Source organism: Macaca mulatta, chromosome 11 (assembly GCF_049350105.2).
Source record: "Macaca mulatta isolate MMU2019108-1 chromosome 11, T2T-MMU8v2.0, whole genome shotgun sequence".
Classification (NCBI taxonomy): domain Eukaryota; kingdom Metazoa; phylum Chordata; class Mammalia; order Primates; family Cercopithecidae; genus Macaca; species Macaca mulatta.
Genome location: NC_133416.1, coordinates 126,963,642 through 126,984,068, shown reverse-complemented (window position 1 = coordinate 126,984,068; position 20,427 = coordinate 126,963,642). Strand labels below are relative to the sequence as shown.

The window sequence follows — 20,427 nt, the reverse complement described above, 5'->3', positions numbered from 1 at the left end:
CATTCTGTCTCCTCCCCATCCCCACAAGGTAAGTTTGTCAGAAGATTCTGTCTCCAGCAGAAGGCACATGAGTGGGAAAGGTACGTGGTGTCAGGTGCTTCCCTGAGGCCTTCTCTGGATCCCAGGTAAAAGCCTTGGTTCTCGACCAGGGGTAATTCTGCCTTACCAGGGGACATTTGGTAATGGCTCGAGATTTTTTTGATTGTCACAGATAGAAGTGCTGCGGGCATCTAGTGGGTCAAGGCCAGGGATACTGCTCATATCCTGCAGTGTGCAGGACAGCCCTCCCCCCACCACACAGAATGATCTGGTATGAATCGTCAATAGCACCGAGCTTGAGAGCTTTTCCTAGTTTTGCCCCACAGCTGGTATCACACTGGTGACAGTCTTTTTCTTTTCTTGGTTGCTTTTCAGATTGAGAACGGGCTCTGCATCTGTGCAGCCATGCCCAGCAAAGTCGTGATTCTCCGCTACAACGAAAACCTCAGCAAATACTGCATTCGGAAAGTAAGTCCTGGGCCTTGCCTTGGTTGAACGTGGGAAAGCCAGTCCTGCTCTCTCAGCGAGCCAGTGTGGAAAGTGCACTGTCTTGGGACACAGCCTGTACCGGGTTCTTTCCACCCTGCAGGCCTTCAGCCTGGGGTGACCTCTGTCGTGAGCGAGATCCTTCCTTTGTGGAGGATCCTCCAGGGCCACTGGTAGCTGCGATTTCCCTCCTCGCTTTTCTCCTTCCATTTGCGAACTGCCTCCCCATTGAGCCTGGTGAATTCAGCCTTTTGTTAGAACAGAAAGTTGACTGGTAGGAAAAACAGTGGGGGGGAAAAGGGGGCACTTTCCAAGACGCTAGCAGTCCCAGGTAGCACTTTTCAGAATCTTTCTCAAATTCTAGAAGTTTCTATTAATATAACCTTCTGGACTAACCAGTGCTAGCACTATTTTGGTATGTAATTAGGGAGCTGCTTCTCCTCAGAGCAGAGTGAGTTGTGATGATGACTGCAGTGTGGACGAGATGTGTGTTAGATCCTTAAATCTGCCTGGCTTCTGGAGAATGCTGTCTGATGTCCCTACCTAGGAGTGTCCCACTCCTTCTAAGCCTGATATATTTCTGGTGCTTTCATGATTAGTTTCAAAAATAAAATGAGGCTGGGCACGGTGGCTCACATCTATAATCCCAGCACTTTGGGAGGCCAAAGAGGGCAGATCGCTTGAGGTTGGGAGTTTGAGACCTGCCTGGCTAACATGGTGAAACTCTATCTCTACTCAAAATACAAAAATTAGCTGGGCATGGTGGCGGATGCTTGTTATCCCAGCTACTTGGGAGGCAGAGGCAGGAGAATTGCATGAACCTGGGAGGCGAAAGTTGCGGTGAACCAAGATTGTGCCATTGCACTCCAGCCTGGGCAACAGAGCAAGACTCCATCTCAAAAACAAACAAAAAAAAATTGAAATGGAGGGTGAATAATGTATGCGGGTCATTACCTGTTAGAGAAACTGTTCCATTCTGGGCAGGGTGGTGTTAGTTTAGTCTGTGTGTTCATTGAGTGCCCACCCTGTCAGGGACTGAACGGGCTGTTTTACAAGCACCTTTCCCCACAGTTCTGAAAAGCAGGGACAGTTATTCCCAATTTTCAGGTAAGACAACTGAAGCTGGCAGAAGATCCTCAGTTACAAAGTTGAGACCAAAACTGACGTTTGATTTTGTTTTTCTACCATTTCACTATATCATGCTTCCTCAAAGTTTTCCCATACTTAGTAGGTGACCAAGAAATATTCAGTGATGATGATAATGCTGACTAAATTCTCAGAAATCATTGCTTCTTTATGATTCCCAGCCACACATTTTGAATAGGTGTGTCTGGTTTTTTGATGACATTAGGATTGGCCTAAAAACAACTAAAAATAATCAGGAAGCAGATAATTAAGATGACAATAATGATGATCATGATGATGACTGCATAGGTAATATAGGTTCGAATTAGAAACTTTAGAAGCTAGCAAAAAGAAGGAAACCCAAACCATTGCTGTTGACCACCACTGTTAATAGTTGGTGTATTTTTCCTGTCTTTTTTTTCCTTCTGATAAGAATGTTGTATTGTTCAAGTTCTGTCTCTTCATTGGAATGCTGTTTCTTTCTTTTCTTTTTTTTTTGAGACGAGGTTTTGCTCTTGTCACCCAGGCTGTAGTGCAATGGCACGATCTCAGCCCACTGCATCCTCTGCCTCCCGGGTTTGAGTGATTCTCCTGCCTCAGGCAGCCTTCTGAGTAGCTGGGATCACAGGCGTGCACCACCACACCTGGCTAATTTTTTGTATTTTTAGTAGAGACAGAGTTTCACCATGTTGGCCACACTGGTCTCGAACTCCTGACCTCAGGTGATCCACTCACCTCAGCCTCCCAAAGTGCTGGGATTACAGGTGTGAGCCACTGTGCCCAGCCTGGAATGGTGTTTCTGACCCTGCCTTTTTCTGGCTGCAGTTTGACCTTATTTTCTTGGTTTTGGGTTGCGTGGAACAATAGGAAGAGATAACAAATGGATCACTGTTCATCCTGAGAGGCATGAAAGGTGAATGGGGCGTGTGCAGTGGCTCACGCTTGTAATTCTAATGCTTTGGGAGGCTGAGGTGGGAGGATTGCTTGAGCCCAGGAGTTTGAGGCTGCAGTGAGCTATGATTGTCACTGCACTCTAACCTAGGCGACAGAGCGAGACCTTGTCTCCAAAAAAAAAAAAAAAAAAGATGAATGGCTTTCTATGACAACATGAACAAGCTTGGTGACAATGTTCTCCAGGGCTTGGCTAGATGCTGTAGGCAGAAGCAGAATAGCTGTGGACCTTGGCTGCCCTGTGTTACCTCTCACATCCTTCTCTTCTACTCTCATGTCTCAGGAGATAGAGACCTCAGAGCCTTGCAGCTGTATCCACTTCACCAATTACAGTATCCTCATTGGAACCAATAAATTCTACGAAATCGACATGAAGCAGTACACGCTGGAGGGTAGGGACCGCCTTCTCTTTCCCACCCACCCATGGCTCAGGCCGCACTGAGACTCAGAACTCATTCCTGAAGCCCGCTTCTCGCCTGCCTTTACAGAATTCCTGGATAAGAATGACCATTCCTTGGCACCTGCTGTGTTTGCCGCCTCTTCCAACAGCTTCCCTGTCTCGATCGTGCAGGTGAACAGTGCAGGGCAGCGAGAGGAGTACTTGCTGTGTTTCCACGGTGAGTCGTGGCTGCGCCCGCTGCCCTTTTGGGTCCTCATGGACACTAGGGACCCATGAGGAGTTGGAGGAGGGTATGCGGAGTTCTGGGGCAGGATAGGTTTGACTGGGGGTACAGAGACTGTCTTTCCAGAACCAGCAGGTCCCCTTGGGGAGTCTCCTCTCCACCACTAGATACTAGCATGGTCAAACTCTATCACATTCTCTCCAAAGAGCAGGCAGTTTTTTTCCTCGTCCATCCCTTGCTCTTTCTTTCTCTCCCTCCTTTCTCTTCCTCTGTCCTCATTTCATACCCCCTCCCCTCCCCTTCCTTCCCATCCTTCCATTTGTCTTTTTCTTTGTTTACTTCTTTCTTTTCTTTCTTTCTTGGGTCCTCTCCTCCTCCCTCTCCCCCTCTCTTCCCCTCCCCCTCCACCTCCCCTTCTTTCCTGAGTCTTTCCGTCTTTCCCTGTCTGTCCTTCCTCCTGATCGCTTCATTCCCCTCTCTCTCTGTGTCTTTCTCTTCCCTCTCCTCCTCTTATTCCTTTCCTTCTTTTCACTTGAGTTCTCTTTCTTTAATAAAATTTAATAAATTAAAATAAATTAATTTTTAAAAGTCCCTCATTTTTAATAAAGCTGAGAGCTGGCTCAGCAGAGGGCCCCCGGTTTTCACAGTCAGTCCTATCTGGTCAGGGGTCCCTGGGCTCTGCTTCTTGTTCTTCCATCACCATGTGTGTCACTGATGCCCCTGCCCTTGGCTGTGCTAATGCCGGCATGCTCTTGACACCTTGCAGAGTTTGGAGTGTTCGTGGATTCTTACGGAAGACGTAGCCGCACAGACGACCTCAAGTGGAGTCGCTTACCTTTGGCCTTTGGTACGTGAGGTTCAGTGTGGGGGCTTCTCTTTTGCCAGCAGCTGGTGTCCTGGAAAAGAACTGCAGCCGGGCGTGGTGGCTCACGCCTGTAATCCCAACACTTTGGGAGGCTGAGGTGGGTGGATCATGAGGTCAGGAGTTTGAGACCAGCCTGACCAACATGGTGAAACCCCATTTCTACTAAAAATACAAAAATTAGCCGGGCGTGGTGGCGTGTGCCTGTAGTCCCAGCTACTCAGGAAGCTGAGGCAGAAGAATTGCTTGAACCTAGGAGTTGGAGGTTGCAGTGAGCCGAGATTGTGCCACTGCACTCCAGCCTGGGTGACAGAGTGAGACTCTGTCTCAAAAAACCAAAAAAAAAAAAAAAAAAAAAAAAACAACCGCAATTGCACGTGGAAATTTTTTTTTTTTTTTTGGTCTAAGCACTGTGCGTGTGAATTCCATTAGATACCAAGCACAATGTGTAACAGTCATCCAGAGAACTGTTCATGGAAAGATTCTGAGGCTTGATGAAGAGCTGCCTACGCCAGATTCACCAGCCCACAGTCCCAGCCCTGGGAAATATTTGCTAGGCTCTCATGATAGAAAGGAGCCCAATTCCCTGTGGATTTATTTCAGTCATTTTCAAAGGCTGCAGAGTGTCCCATGGCATAGCTGAACACCTGTTTACTTAACCAGTTCTAATTAGGCAAAGCAGTAAGGCCATGCCTGTTTTGTTTGTAAGTGTAGACAACACTGATGAACATCCTTGTACTACTCTTTTTTGCACTTGTCAGATAGCACCCCCTGATTATAAGCTCCTAAAAGTGGAACTGGTGGATCAAAGACTAAACACACACATACATACAAATATGTACATATGTATCTGTGTGAATGTTCTGAAATGCTGTCGTGACCCAAATACCCTTCGAGGCTATTTTGTTTCTCTATTGCTGCATATTAAGCCATCTGAAAGCGTAGTGACTTCAAACAACAGCTTATCATCGGCCCTGACTCCGCGGTTTGACTGGACAGTTCTGCTTCATGTGGTATCAGCAGGGCCACTGGGACAACTAGAAAGCCCAAGACAGGCTCGCAAACATGGCCCACAATGAGTGCTGGCCATAATGTGGGTGCTCAGCTGTGGCTGGTGGCTGGCGGCCTTGTTGCTTTCCATGCTGGCTTCTTCCAAGAATACAGAAGCAGAAGCTGGCAAGCCTGCTCACTTCCACCACACTCTACTGGTTAGAGCAGACTGCAGAGTCAGCCCAGATTCCAGGCCAGGGAACTGCACCAGGGCATGCATACCAGAACCCGTGATTTAAAAAGTCTAATACCAAGTTTTGTCATAAGGAATAATAGTGCTGTTTCCCTTTAAGGCAGAAGACATTTCCAGTCCTGTCTGCTGTAGTTGCAGTGACACTGTCATACAGAGATAGAGTATTAAGAAGACCAGCAATGTCTAAATATCTGTGAACCCAGTCTTTTTTTTTTTTTTTTTTTTGAGTCGGATTTTCGTTCTTGTTGCCCAGGCTAGAGTGCAATGGCGCAATCTCAGCTCACTGCAACCTCCGCCTCCCGGGTTCAAGCGATTCTCCTGCCTCAGCCTCCCAAGTAGCTGGGATTACAGGCACCTGCCACAACACCTGGCTAATTTTTTGTATTTTTAGTAGAGACAGGGTTTCACCATGTTGACCAGGCTGGTCTCGAACTCCTGATCTCAGGTGATCCACCTGCCTTGGCCTCCCAAAGTGCTGGGATTACAGGCATGAGCCACTGCGCTCAGCCCGAACCCAGTCTTTTTTAAAATCAAATTCTTTGATGTTTACAATCAGTTTTAAAAGGTACAATGAAAAGTCTCACCCAGTGTGTCCATCTCCCAAATTCTCCATCCCTGTTCCTTCAAAGAAAAAAAAAGCTCATATGAGTTTCTTGTCCTGCCAGTACTTTATGCAAATACTAGCACATAAAATATATATATTCTTTTTCCACCTTTTAAAAAATCAGTAAGGTAGCATACTTCCCACATGATTCTGAACCTTGCTTTTTGCACTGAGCAGTGTACCTTGGGCATTCTTTCATATCTGTACGAAGACAGCCTTTTCATGCATGTTTACAGCTGTGCAGAATTCCATAGATGTATTATAATTTTTTTTTTTTGAGACGGAGTCTCCCTCTGTTGCCCAGGCCGGAGTGCAGTGGTGCCATCTGAGCTCACTGCCACCTCTGCCTCTTGGGTTCAAGTGATTCTCGTGCCTCAGCCTCCTGAGTAGCTGGGATTACAGGCATACACCACCATGCCTGGCTAATTTTTGTGTTTTTAATAGAGATAGGGTTTCACCATGTTGGCCAGGCTGGTCTCGAACTCCTGACTTCAGGTGATCCACCCGTCTTGGACTCCCAAAGTGTTGGGATTACAGGCGTGAGCCACCACGCCCGGCCAGATGTATTATAATTTATTTAGCCAATCCTTACACTGTACACTTGAGTTGTTTTACATCTTCTGCTGTAACAAACCACATGGCAGTGAATATCCTCGAACATGCATGACTATTCTGGCACATAGATAGGTATTTGTGGGGTGAATTGCTTTACACAGGATTGCTGGGTCAAAGAATGCATTGCAGCCAGATTTTGATTTTCCCTCTTTTCACCATTCTTTGGCCCACACTGTGCCTGCATGGTGATCACACAGCCTACAGAGAACCCTATCTGTTTGTGACCCACTTCAACTCACTCGAAGTAATTGAGATCCAGGCACGCTCCTCGGCAGGGTAAGCATTATCCTACCATGCTTGGAAAACCTCAGCTGTTGGGGTAGGTGTTGGGGCTGGCTGCATGTTCCTGCCTAACCTGCCTAGCAATAGAGGTAGCCTGCAATGAAGGTAACTGGAACTCTGGGACTCTGCAGGACCCCTGCCCGAGCGTACCTGGACATCCCGAACCCACGCTACCTGGGCCCTGCCATTTCCTCGGGAGCGATTTACTTGGCATCCTCATACCAGGATAAATTAAGGGTCATTTGCTGCAAGGGAAACCTCGTGAAGGAGTCTGGCACTGAACACCACCGGGGCCCGTCCACCTCCCGCAGGTAACCAGCTTCTCCTCTTCCTCAGTACTGGGGGCAACGTGCTTTTCTGCAAGGCAGAAGGAAATGATACTAAACCAGTAGAATGTTTCCCAATCTTCACTGTGTCCGTAAGCTCAAACCACTCATTTCTTTGTAATCTGCAGCACTGAAATGACACAGACCTTTATGAGCATCAGGAGAATTCGAAAATACCACCTTGTAAAAGTCAGAGGGGAGAGGTCTGATCTATCTCTCACGGGTATTTTCATTGGATTGGTGAAAAATGCAGCACAAATTAGGAATTTATTGCTTTAGCAGGTATTTTGTGGTGCTAGTTGGGCTTGTGGGGGAGGGAGAATGGTGAATAAAACAGACACAGCCCCTCCGTGATGGCACTCACAGCTCAGTGGGAGAGATGCTGGCAATCATAGATTAGGGCATGGAAGGATGAGGCTCTGGTGGGGTGATTTAAAGCCTGGACGTGGAGGTGAGGGAGGATTTCCCATCAGATATGAGGTGGGGGCAGGGGGACCAGTGACGGATGCTCAGGCAGGAGGGAAGGCAAGCCATGCCTGGAGGTCCAGAGGTGTGAGGTCGTGAGAGCAGGTCAGGGACTCCGGCCAGCCTGGTGCCTTCCCTGGAATGCGAGACCTCCTGGACAGGACTGGACTCAAACAGCCATTGATAAAGAAGCAGTTAAATAAATTAAAGTACAGCCCTGGGAAGGAATGTTGTGCAGGCATCTGGGGAAAAATGAATGAAGAACTCACACTGACATGGAGCAATCGCCAGGACACATCAAGATACAGGAGAGTATACAGAATATGCTGCCACTTGTATTAAAAAGGAGGGGAGGTGGTGCAGTGACTCACGCCTGTAATCCCAGCACTTTGGGAGGCCAGGGCGGGCAGATCACTTGATCCCAGGAGTTCAAGACCAGCCTGGGCAACGTGGTAAAACCCCATCTCTACTAAAAATACAAAAATTAGCCAGGTATGGTGTGTGCTTGTAATCCCAGCTACTCTGGAGGCTGAGGTGGCGGGGATTGCTTGAGCCCGGGAGGCGAAGGTTAAAGTGAGCCGAGATCACGCCACTGTACTCCAGCCTGGGCAGAGTGAGACCCTATCTCAAAACCAAAAAAGGAGGGAAAAGGCACTTCCAGAATGCCAGAGTAAGGACCTCTGACAATGTGTTTCTCCATAAAAGCAACGGGACCACTGGCAGTTATAAAAATCAACTTTTCAGAGCTCTGGAAATTAATCCTTTGAGCGGCCACTCTCAAGCAGGGTCAAACCAAAAGAGTCAGGAGCACATGATTATTTGACACCTTTGCTTTTCCTGCAAGTTCCTGAGATCAAAACCACATTGAACAAGCATGTTGCAAAGGAACAAGCAAAGGCCTTTTCTTAAAAGGCATTCTTTTTCAATTTTATTTTTTAAATTTTACTTGTTTTTGAATTGATAATCTAATCACAGGGCACAGAATTCAAAGGATAAAAAAGGTATACAGTACAGAGCCTCTCTTCTGGATCTCTCTTGCCTCCTAACTCTCCTCACCCCCTCTCTCCAGGTCCCCAACTGGGAAGGAACCAATTTTGTGAAGTTTTTGTGTTTCCATTTAGGAATCCTTTATGCTGATACAGCCAGCCCTCTCTGTCTATAGGTTATGCCTCTGTAGATTCAACACACCATGGATTGAAAATATTTGAAAAAATAATTTTGTTTGTACTGCACATGTTCAGGCTTTTACAAATTGTCATTATTCCCTAAACAATACAGTATAACAGCTATTTACAGAGCATTTACATTGTATTAGGTGTTATAAGTAATCTAGAGATGATTTAAAGTGTACAACAGGATGTGTGTAGGTTATATGCAAATACACCCCCCCCTACTTTTTTTTTGGGACAGGGTCTCTGTCGTCTAGGCTGGAATGCAGTGGTACGATCACAGCTCACTGTAGCCTCGACCTCCCTGGGCTCAGATGATCCTCCTACCTCAGCCTGCTGAGTAGCTGGGATTACAGGCATGCACCACCACACTCGGCTAATTTTTGTATTTTTTTGTAGAGATGGGGTTTTACCATGTTGCCCAGGCTGGTCTCAAACTCCTAGGCTCAAGTGATCTGCCACCTGGGCCTCCCAAAGTGCTAGGTTTATAGGCCTGAAGCACTGCGTCTGGCCCTACACCATTGAATATAAGAGATGTGAGCATCCACAGATTTTGGTATCCACAGGAAGTCCTGGAACCAGTCCCCCAGGCCACCAAGGGATGGCTGTACAACCAAATGTACAGAGTCAGATCCACTGCTCTGATAATGGGCCTTTTCCAGGGAGCGTAGCTAGGCAGGTCAGATAGCGACAGGTTTCTGGTGATGGGGCTTTTTGGGGAGCTTCAGTCCTGATCTGCTCCCTCCAGTGGCTACTAGACTGCTGGTTTTCACAGCTACTGTGGTTCTAAGGACATGGTTTCAACTCTTCCACAGATCTGGGGAGAGGGGAGTGGGTATAGGGCAAGTTGAAATGTCACAAAACATTCGGTTCTTGCTGAGATTCCTTTTTCTTGCATAAATACTCTTTGAATTGTTGCAGGCCTTTTTTGCAACATGCTTGTTCAGCGTGGTTTTGATCCCAGGAACTTGCTGGAAAAGCAGAGGTGCCAAATACCTATGTGCTCCTGACTCTTTTGGTTTGACCCTGCCTCGAGAGTGGCCTCTTAAAGGGCAAGGGTTAATTTCCAGAGCTCTGAAAAGTTGATTTTGACAATTGCCAGTGATCTTGTTGCTTTTATGGAGAAGCAGGTTGTCAGAGGTCCTTACTCTGGCATTCTGGAAGTGCCCTTCCCCTCCTTGTGTTTTTTTTTTTTGTTACGGTCTCACTCTGTGCCCAGGCTGGAGTACAGTGGCGTGATCTCGGCTCACTGCAACCTCCGCCTCCTGGGCTCAAGAGAGCCCCTGACTTCAGCCTCCTGCCGAGTAGCTGGGACTACAGGCGCCCGCCACACCTGGCTAATTTTTGTATTTTTTGTAGAGACAAGGTTTTACCACGTTGCCCAGGCTGGTCTTGAACTCCTGGGCTCGAGCACTTTGCCCGCCCTGGCCTCCCAAAGTGCTGGGATTACAGGCGTGAGCCACTGCACGTGACCACCCCTCCTTTTTAACACAAGTGGCAGCATATTCTGCATACTCTCCTGTACCTTGATGTGTCTTGGTAATTGCTCCATATCAGTGTGAGAGGTAGTTCTTCATTCATTTCTCCCCAGATGCCTGCACAACCTTCCTTATCAGAGCTGTACCTTAATTCGTTTAACTGCTTCTTCATCAATGGCTGTTTGTCTCCAGTCTGTTGCTGCAATAAATGACTTTCTCCTTACGCCATTTTACATGCTGTAGGATAAATTCCAAGAGAAGGAATGAATGGGTGATGGCTGAGGTGCATTTGTAAATCTGATGGACAGTGTGGAGTTTTCTGCCCTGAAGGCTTCTCCCATTTACAGTCCCACCAACTGCATGTGGAAGTGGGGCTGGCCTCGTCTTGACACAGTGCTGGGAGCTAGATCCAGCTCGAGGTGTAGGAAGTTTGAAACCTTGGCCTGCAAAGAAGGTCTGAGATTATTTAACCCAGGGAATAAATGGCCTAAGATAATCTTCTGGACTGATTTACCAGCCCTGTGTGTCTACCTTATAAATAGTTATGTGGACCCCATACCATATGCCTGACATAATGTCTATGGCTGGGGATACAGAGATGTAGAAAGCATTGTTCTTAGATTCCAGGGGCCCATAATTTGGTGGAAGAACCACAACTAATATTACAAAATACCAAGATCTTAGGCAAGACTGTCCTAATGAATGGTCTCTCTTTTGTTGATGTATAGGAGCTAATTAATCTGAAATGTTTAGTTAGTGTGGTTTTAACCTGAGGAACTTGCTGAAAAACCAGAAGTGCCAATAATTAAATGCTCCTAACTCTTGGCTTGGCCCTGCTTCAAGAGTGACTGCTTAGTGTGCCACAGTCCTCCCCTGAAAATGTCTAGATCTTCTTTAAGTAGTTCCCAAGTCATGCCAGAAACACATTGAAATATTGTAATTAGATTTTTTTCCTCTGTTGCCTCACTAGATAGGTACCCAGGCACCTTGCTTTTGAGACTATATAGTCTCTCAAAGGAATTGCTTACTATGTGATCAAAACAGTTCCAGTTCCTGTGAATGAGGGGCAGAAAAGTGTTTGCTTTCCTGTGTTACGTCTGGAAAATCAGTAGTTGGTTATCTCTTGGCTTATAGAACGATCTTTTGGTCGCTGACTTCTTTGGGCAGTTGAAGGTTGGCTTTCTGGGTCTGATTCACTGCAGGCTTCGTTGCCCTGGTCTGTTTAGCAGAGCAGGAAACGTAACTCCTTGCCAAAAAGACCATAAAATTGATGTGGTAGATTATGGGTCATTAATGGATAAGAAGATGGAAGTCTGCCCACTTGGCTTGAAATAATGGGTGTGTTCCTCCCTCCCGTTAATCTCAGCTGACGTCCTGAATGGCCTTCCCTTGAGCAATCCTTCTTCCCCTGGGCAGTGAGCACCCTCTCATTTGTTTTATGATGGTTCCCTGTGGACACATCTTATCATTTCTTTTCCATTACAAGTAGGCTTAATGTAGTTCTCCTACTCGGAATTTATTTTTTTATTTGTCTTCCAGATTTCAAAGCCATATGGCTAGAGATGAATATAAACCTTGATTTCAAGATGTTGAAATCTGCATTATCTTAAATCTTACTGCTGCACAGACAGGGGTTCTGGTCTTCTGAGCATTTGCTGTCTGAATCTCCAAACATTATAGTCACATGAGAAAGCAAGAGCATGGCATGAAACTATTCACTATGAACTGAGCCCTTATGAAATTATCTCTGCACACCAACCTCTCTGTTACACTGTAGAGGAGGAACTGGCAAACTTTTTCTGCACAGGTCTAGATGGTAAATATTTTCGGCTTTGTGAGCCATATGGTCTCTGTCTCAGCTGCTCAGCCCTGTTGTGGTCATGCGGAAGCAGCTGTAAGACAATGCATAACCAGATGGGCATGGCTTCATTCCAATAAAACTTTATTTATAAAAACAAGCATCTTCCGGATTTGGCCCTCAAGCCTGTTCTAAAGTCTCTCCTTCCACAGTAAATGCTGTCTTTGCTGTCGCTTCTCAATTATGGACGTTGACAGAGGAGGTTCTGATATAGTTAGACCAGTAATTGAAGAAAGAAATGAACAAGTTGATAAAATGATAGCCTCTTCCAATGAGAAGGATTTAAATATCAAGGACGAAGATAGTCCTTTGGGAAAACCAATGATGCTCTACACTTCTCTTTTTCTAATTTTTAGTTTTAGTTTTTTAGAAGTGGGGTCTTGCCATATTGCCTGGGCTGGTCTCGAACTCCTGGGCTCAAGTGATTTTCCTTCCTTAGCCTTCCTAATAGCTAGGACTACAGGCATGCATCACTGTGCCCGGCTTTTTCAAATATTTTCGAAGAGCCTTCTTTAGGATCTTACTGCAAAAGTCCAACGTGTCCAACGTTGATGTCAGAGCATGTTAGCAACAATTTTGTTGAGAGAATTAGCACAAAACAAATCATTCTGTGATTCATACTGGATTCATTTTTGGAATCAGCTGCATTGTAATTTAAATACTAAAAAATATCTAGCATAAAATAAGTTTATATTCCAAGATAAAGCCTTAATCAAACAAAATATGTTTTCAAGTAATATTCACTATAATTTTTTCCCCCATTTTAAGTAGGGCCTTTTCCAAGCATGAATTATGCTGAGATAACAGGGACTCTAGTACTTTTTGAGCTGATCGAGGGTGGGAAAGAATTGACTCAGAAGGCTACATTTCAGTTCTCTCTGTGTTTCTGGGTCTTACTACATCTTCAGAGAGGGAGTTTGGGCCCCAGGTCTGCTGAAATCTTCATTTGAAATATCCAGGCCAGGAATGGGTGGAGGGTTGGGTTGGGTGGTACAAAAAGGCCCCAGTGTTTTCAACTGTTTGGTTACTAATTATCAACCTTTGAGGCCTGGGATATTTTCTGAGCCTGCTCTACTGTTTTTGTCTGCCCTGCTTAGTTTCCTGACTCTATCAGGCCTGATCCCTACACCTCTCGGTCATCTTATTGCCATGACTGAGAACCACCAACCTTCTGAGCATCTGCATTCGCATCAGGTGTCAGAGAGACTCTTGGAAAGCCACCTGGGGCGAGAGGTGACCAAACACCAGACCCAGGAGTGGGACAGACATGGCAGTTAACAGTGATGAGTACAGGGTTTCCCCAAACTGCTCCCTTGTACTGAGGGCCTTTGTGGGCCCCTGACTTCTGGGTCTTAGCAGGCTGACCTCCTAGATGAAGACTTCCTTGTGTGCCTTCTAGGCTCTGGGAAATACTAGGTCAGTAGGATATAGTATGGGGCTTATGACATCAAACTGGTGTTTTTTTTGTTTTTGAGACGGAGTCTCGCTTTGTCACCCAGGCTGGAATGCAGTGGCTCGATCTTGACTCACTGCAACCTCCACCTCCTGGGTTCAAGTAATTCTCCTGCCTCAGCCTCCTGAGTAGCCGGGACTACAGGCGCATGTCACCACGCCGGCTAATTTTTGTATTTTAAGTAGAGATGGGGTTTCACCATGTTGGCCAGGCTGGTCTCGAACTCCTGACCTCGTGATCCACCTGCCTCGGCCTCCCAAAGTGCTGGGATTACAGGTGTGTGCCACTGCGCCCGACCTATCCAACTGGTCTTTATTGGAATCCCAGCTTTACCACTCATTAGCTCAGGTGAGTCACCTAACTCCTGTCTGTCCCCATTTTCTTGCTTGTACAGTGAGGGTCATGCTTGTTCCTAGCTCAAGAGCTGCTGTGATGGTTTAATGAGATGATGAGAGGTGGCAGGTGAAGAGCTTAGCACAGGCCTGGCGCACAGTATGTGTTCAGTAAATGAAAGCCTGCACTGAGGAAGGTGGGTTGTCTTTTGTTGCCATCTTTGCTGTCTTCCCTGTCGTTGCTGCCAAAAATCAAACGCAGGCAAAGTCCAAAGAACTCCAGGTCTAATCTGTTGATAATCAGTGGTGAGGCCGGGTCAAGCCGGGGGTTCTGCAGGGAAGAAGGAAAATGCCCCTCTGGGATTGTGGCCTCGCAGCTCCCTACGTTCCTCTTTTGTCGCCAGCAGCCCCAACAAGCGAGGCCCGCCCACGTACAACGAGCACATCACCAAGCGCGTGGCCTCCAGCCCGGCGCCGCCCGAAGGCCCCAGCCACCCCCGAGAGCCAAGCACACCCCACCGCTACCGCGAGGGGCGGACCGAGCTGCGCAGGGACAAGTCTCCTGGCCGCCCCCTGGAGCGGGAGAAGTCCCCGGGCCGGATGCTCAGCACACGGAGAGAGCGGTCCCCTGGGAGGCTGTTTGAAGACAGCAGCAGGGGCCGGCTGCCTGCGGGAGCCGTGAGGACCCCCCTGTCCCAGGTGAACAAGGTGAGGCAACGTCCCGAGGCCTGTGTGTCTGTTGCGGAGGCCAAGAGTGACTTGGGGAACTGGGACCCCCACGGGGCCACTGTTGTTTAAAAAAGGAACTCCATGACTGTAATTCAGACTTTGTGAGACACAGGAGTTTAGGAAGAAAATGTACTCTAAGAAATAGCTTCCTGGCCGGGTGAGGTGGCTCACGCCTGCAATCCCAGCACTTTGGGAGGCTGAGGCGGGCGAATCACGAGGTCAGGAGATCCAGACCATCCTAACATGGTGAAACCCTGTCTCTACTAAAAAAAAATAGAAAAAATTAGCCAAGCGTGGTGACAGGCGCCTGTAGTCCCAGCTACTCGGGAGGCTGAGGCTGTGAACCCAGGAGGCGGAGCTTGCAGGGAGCCGAGATGGCGCCACTGCACTCCAGCCTGGGCCACAGAGCAAGACTCTGTCTCAAAAAAAAAAAAAAAAAAAAAAAGAAAAAAGAAAAAAGAAATAGCTTCCTAAGCAAATGGATAACGTGTGTGTGATTAAAAAGGAAAACATGGGCCGGGCGCGGTGGCTCACGCCTGTAATCCCAGCACTTTGGGAGGCCGAGGCGGGCGGATCACAAGGTCAGCAGATCGAGACCACGGTGAAACCCCGTCTCTACTAAAAATACAAAAAATTAGCCGGGCGCGGTTGTGGGCGCCTGTAGTCCCAGCTACTCGGGAGGCTGAGGCAGGAGAATGGCGTGAACCCGGGAGGCGGAGCTTGCAGTGAGCCGAGATCGCGCCACTGCACTCCAGCCTGGGCGACAGAGCGAGACTCCGTCTCAAAAAAAAAAAAAAAAAAAAAAAAAGGAAAACATGTATGTGTATAACTCAAAATATAATAGCTACCAAAAAATATGTTTTCCTTTCTCCAGAGGCAAGTGGTAGCAGTTTCTAGAGATAGTCTGTGCATACAAGCAAATATGTGTGCTCTCCTTTTTAAAACCCGAATGATAGCATCCTATATAAAATGTTCCATGCTTTACTATACATACAGATTCATACACATACACACATATGCTTTTTTTTTTTTTTTTTTTTTTTGAGAGAGCATCTTGCTCTGTTACCCAGGCTGGAGCGCAGTGGCGTGATTATAGCTCACGGCAGCCTCGAACTCCTGGGCTCAAGCGATCCTCTCACTTCAGCCTCCTGAGTAGTTGGGAATATGGGCTGTAGCTACCATGTCTGGCTTTTTTCCCCACTTTTTGTTTGTTTTTGTTTTTGGTTGTTTTAGAGACACGGTCTTACTGTGTTGCCCAGGCTGGAGTGCAGTGGCGTGATCATAGCTCACCATGGCGTTGAACTCCTGGGCTCAAGTGATCCTCCAGCCTCAGCCTCTTGAATAGCTGGGACTACAGGCTTAAGCCACCATCTGTCTAATTCCCACCCCCACCCCCCTTTTTATTTTTTTTAGAGACAGAATGTCGCTGTGTGCCCAGGCTGGTCTTGAACTCCTAAGCTCAAGCAGTCCTCGCACCTTGGCCTCCCAAAATGCTGGGATTACAGGCATGAGTCACCACGCTCGGCCCACTCATGTGTATATATAAATTGTTTTTCTGGAAGGCTACACAGAAAAGTGTTCACAGTGGTTGCCTTCCAGAAGAACTTTGAACTTTTATAAATGTTTAAATCATGGGCATGAATGATCTGTGTAATTTTTAGGTTCGCGATCGAGGAGAGGGATAGGTGTTGAAGACCAGGGGCTCCCCCAGGCAGGGGATGGCTCAAGTGCTTGGTGCCTCCTCAGCAGGCTAAGCAGGCCAAGGAGCCACCTTTCTGCCATTTGGGGCTGATTTTCTGGGTGGCATTCTCCTTCTGATGCCACATGCAGTTCACCTGCTGGTAAAGAAAGAAGGAAACACCATCCATGTGGCTTCTTATCCCTCCCAGTTGACCGGTGAAACTGTGTATGTGCGTGTGTGTGCGTTAACATGCTTACAGCAACACAGGTACACACACGGCTTTCGGATTTTCCAGTGAGTTTCACTCCCTGGCTTTCCCAGGCTCTGGAGCGGGTGCTGCCCTGCTGAGTACCCTGCTGAGTACTCACTGCTAACTGCTGAAGGGGCTGCAGATTCCCATTTGCATTGTGCAAGGTGAGCACAGCAACTTCTGGCCTCGGATGGCTAACACTCCTCCTCCTTATTTCATTCCTAGGTCTGGGACCAGTCTTCAGTATAAATCTCAGCCAGAAAAGCCAACTCCTCATCTCGATCTGCAGGAAACACCAAACACACCATGGAACTCTGCTGATGGGGACCCAAGCGCCCACGTTCTCAGCCACCCTCTGGCTCAGTGGGGCCCAGACCCACCTCAGCACGGACACCCCTGTCTCCAGGAGGGGCAGGTGGCTGAGGCTCTTCGGAGCTGTCAGGCCTGGTGCCTGCTCTGGGCACCTCCCTGCAGCCATCTCTTTGCACTTTGTTACTCTTTCAAAGCATTCACAAACTTTTGTACCTAGCTCTAGCCTGTACCAGTTAGTTCATCAAAGGAAACCAACCGGGATGCTGACTACGACGTGGTTAGAATCCTAATTAGCTACTTTAATATCCTAGGATTGGTTGGTTTTTCTTTTTTTTTTCCTTTGTTTCTTTTTTTTTTTTTTTAAGACAACAGAATTCTTAATAGATTTGAATAGCAACGTATTTCCTGTTGTAGTCATTTTTAGCTAGATCACATCATCAGGTCTTTGCTACCGAGGCGTAGTATAGAAGAGTCCCGGTCAGTTGGCCAACCTCCTGCAGCCACGTAGGTTCATCCTTGTTCCTGTTCATTCTCATAGATGGCCCTGCTTTCCCCAGGGTGACATCATAGCCAAATGTTTACTGTTTTCATTGCCTTTTATGGCCTTGACGACTTCCCCTCCCACCAGCTGAGAATGTACGGAGGTCATCGGGCCTCAGCTCGGAGGCAGTGACTTGAGGTCATCGGGCCTCAGCTCAGAGGCAGTGACTTGGGGCCAAGGGACCTCGAGACGCTTTCCTTCCCCGCCCCCCAGCATCATCTCCCCAGCCTGCTGTTCCCGCTTGCCATATAGCTTTGGCCAGGAAAGCATGCAATAGACTTGCTCGGAGCCCAGCACTCCTGGGTCTCGGGGTCGGGGAGGGGACGGGGGCACCCACCTCCTGTCTGTGACAGTGTGTTGTTCCCCACTGTGGGATGGGGAAGAGGCCCGTCGGGAGTTCTGCATGGCGGTTTACTGCATGTGCTGCCCCCTTGGGTTGCTCTGCCAATGTATTAACACCATCCCATAGCTCCTGCCGAATCGAGACCCTCTGACGACTTGCCGACTAACTGGCCACCACAAGCTGCAGTCTGTAGCACTGAACAAACAAAAAAAACCAAAACGCTCAAGCCTTACGACCAGAGAAGGATTTCAGCAAACCACCACCTCCCACTCAGTGTCCCCTCCGAGCTTCACACTTCCCTGCCTACCGAGGATGACTCTGTTCACACCCAATCCAGCGCGGTTCTACCCCACGAAACTGTGACTTCCCAAATGAGCCTTTCCCTAGGGCTAGGGGACCTGAGACCAGGAAGTGTGAGAAAGCAGCCGCAGCTCAACTCTTCCAGCTCCACCCGGGTTGGGAAGTCCTTAGGTGCAGTGCGGCTCCCACCGGGTCTCCGGACCCTCCTATTTGAGTATGAAATTCCTGGCAACTGGTATAGAACCAACCTAGAGGCTTTGTAGTTGGCAAGCTAACTCGCGGCCTTATTTCTGCCTTTAATCTCCCACAAGGCATCTGTTGCTTTGGGTCCTCCACGACTCTTAGGCCCGCCTCAACAACCCAGGCACCTCCTAGGTAGGCTCAAAGGTAGACCCGTTTCCACCGCAGCAGGTGAACACGACCGTGTTTTCAACCATGTGTCCACAGTTCAGATCCCTTTCCAGATCGCAACCTGGCCTGCATCCCAGCTCCTTCCTGCTCGTGTCTTAACCTAAGTGCTTTCTTGTTTGAAACGCCTACAAACCTCCACGTGGTAGCTCCTTTGGCAAATGTCCTGCTGTCGCGTTTTATGTGTTGCTTGGAGTCTGTGGGGTCGTACTCCCTCCCCTCCCGTCCCCAGGGCAGATTTGATTGAATGTTTGCTGAAGTTTTTGTCTCTTGGTCCACAGTATTTGGAAAGGTCACTGAAAATTGGTCTTTCAGTCTTGGCATTTCATTTAGGATCTCCATGAGAAACGGGCTTCCTGAGCCCTGAAAATGTATATTGTGTGTCTCATCTGTGAACTGCTTCCTGCTATATAGAACTAGCTCAAAAGACTGTACATATTTACAAGAAACTTTATATTCGTAAAAAAAAAAAAAAGAGGAAATTGAATTGGTTTCTACTTTTTTATTGTAAAAGGTGCATTTTTCAACACTTCCTTTTGGTTTCAATGGTGGTAGTTGTGGACAGCCATCTTCACTGGAGGGTGGGGAGCCCCGTGAGACCACCAAGATGCCAGCAGGAAATATCGTAACACGAAATTGCTGTCAAAAGCTTATTAGCATCAATCAAGATTCTAGGTCTCCAAAAGTACAGGCTTTTTCTTCATTACCTTTTTTATTCAGAACGAGGAAGAGAACACAAGGAATGATTCAAGATCCACCTTGAGAGGAATGAACTTTGTTGTTGAACAATTAGTGAAATAAAGCAATGATCTAAAAATGCGTGCTTTAGTGCAATGACCTCTTTTTTTTTTGAGACTATGAAAGAAAAACTATCACCAGCGTGTCAGTGTAGGTGTATTGTCATGGACGGGACCTTCTTTACGTTGTGGGGAGGGTTTTCCTCTGGAGTGGGATAGAGGAAGCCACGTGGTGGTGAGGGCACACTGCTATCCTGGAGTTAAGCAATTGGCGGCATTCTCTACCAAGAGTGTGACATTGTGGAAATTCGGTCAGTACTTCCAGTGAACCATGAATTGGCTATTAAGGTCATATTATAGGACTGCAGAGCTGGAAAGCTCTTTAAGCTGTCACAAAGGCCATTTGGAAAGGATGACTCAAGAACGGATTACCCACTTCCATAATCAGCTAACCAGGAACAGGTCAGCTCAAGATTTCTTTCATCTATTATGATAAGGCCAACTACAATTTAATAATGTAGATTTCTTTGTAGGGAAGAATTCAAATCAAAGGTAATTCAAAATGAAAATACTCCCATTTTTAACTAGATGAACTTTTACAGTCTGCAAGATAAATTTTTTCTCATTCTTTAGTTTGTTAGTATAAACTTGCTCCATCCAGACAAACAAGGGTTTTGGCAAATGGTGATGTTTTTGTTTTCATGGCTCCTGTGGGTTGTAGTCTTTGAATTTTTATTTTCTAATGAAGTCGTCTGACCACGGTCAAAATTGGGCTCACAGAGTCGTATCTGTCATTCGTTGCTTGTGATGGGACCCACAGACGCAGTTCTGTTCTTTTTGGTGTTACTGTTGGGCATGAAAATCCACCACAAGGTCATAATTATAAGAATGAAAATAATTCAGAAGCTGAAGCAGTGAAATGTGGAACCTTTCTTTCCTTGTAGCATTAGGAAAATGTCTGTTAAATATCAACCAACTATTTCAGCGATTGTCCTGAGAATTGTGGGAGGCCACAGAAAACTTCCAAAGCTAAGTCAACATAGTTTGATTTCAAAAGGAAGTGCCGAGGAAAAGTGTTTGAACCCGAAAGAATAGCCTGAAAGAAACAACCAATTCCGCAGCCACGCCGCAAAATGAAGCCTAACCCTTCGTGCTGGCCACTCCTGTTTCATAAGCACAAAATTAGGTGTCATGTTTTCTGCACTTACAACTTAA

General features: G+C 47.1%; 1 protein-coding gene and 1 long non-coding RNA gene across 15 annotated transcripts in view; one reads left to right on the top strand and one right to left on the bottom strand.

Annotated features, from left to right (window-relative positions):
- The window catches only part of CIT (citron rho-interacting serine/threonine kinase), a 197,790-nt gene extending 178,498 nt beyond the window's left edge, over positions 1–19,292 (top strand). For 8 of the 14 annotated variants that reach the window (XM_077955375.1, XM_028829963.2, XM_015152947.3 and 5 more), the window contains 8 exons: positions 415–507; positions 2,885–2,993; positions 3,090–3,218; positions 3,991–4,071; positions 6,746–6,824; positions 6,962–7,141; positions 14,316–14,619; positions 16,797–19,292. In XM_077955375.1, the coding sequence (XP_077811501.1) occupies positions 415–507; positions 2,885–2,993; positions 3,090–3,218; positions 3,991–4,071; positions 6,746–6,824; positions 6,962–7,141; positions 14,316–14,619; positions 16,797–16,820 (999 nt within the window). In that variant the 3' untranslated portion in view covers positions 16,821–19,292. The remainder of the gene's footprint in view (positions 1–414; positions 508–2,884; positions 2,994–3,089; positions 3,219–3,990; positions 4,072–6,745; positions 6,825–6,961; positions 7,142–14,315; positions 14,620–16,796) is intronic. The other 6 variants (XM_028829964.2, XM_077955374.1, XM_077955372.1 and 3 more) reach the window with 1 other exon arrangement.
- Positions 12,197–16,885, bottom strand: LOC144333148 (uncharacterized). The gene is made up of 2 exons (XR_013401552.1): positions 16,690–16,885; positions 12,197–14,242 (listed from the first exon to the last, which is right to left on the bottom strand). It is a non-coding gene; the product is annotated as an uncharacterized LOC144333148 (long non-coding RNA).
- Positions 19,293–20,427: the final 1,135 nt, after the last annotated feature.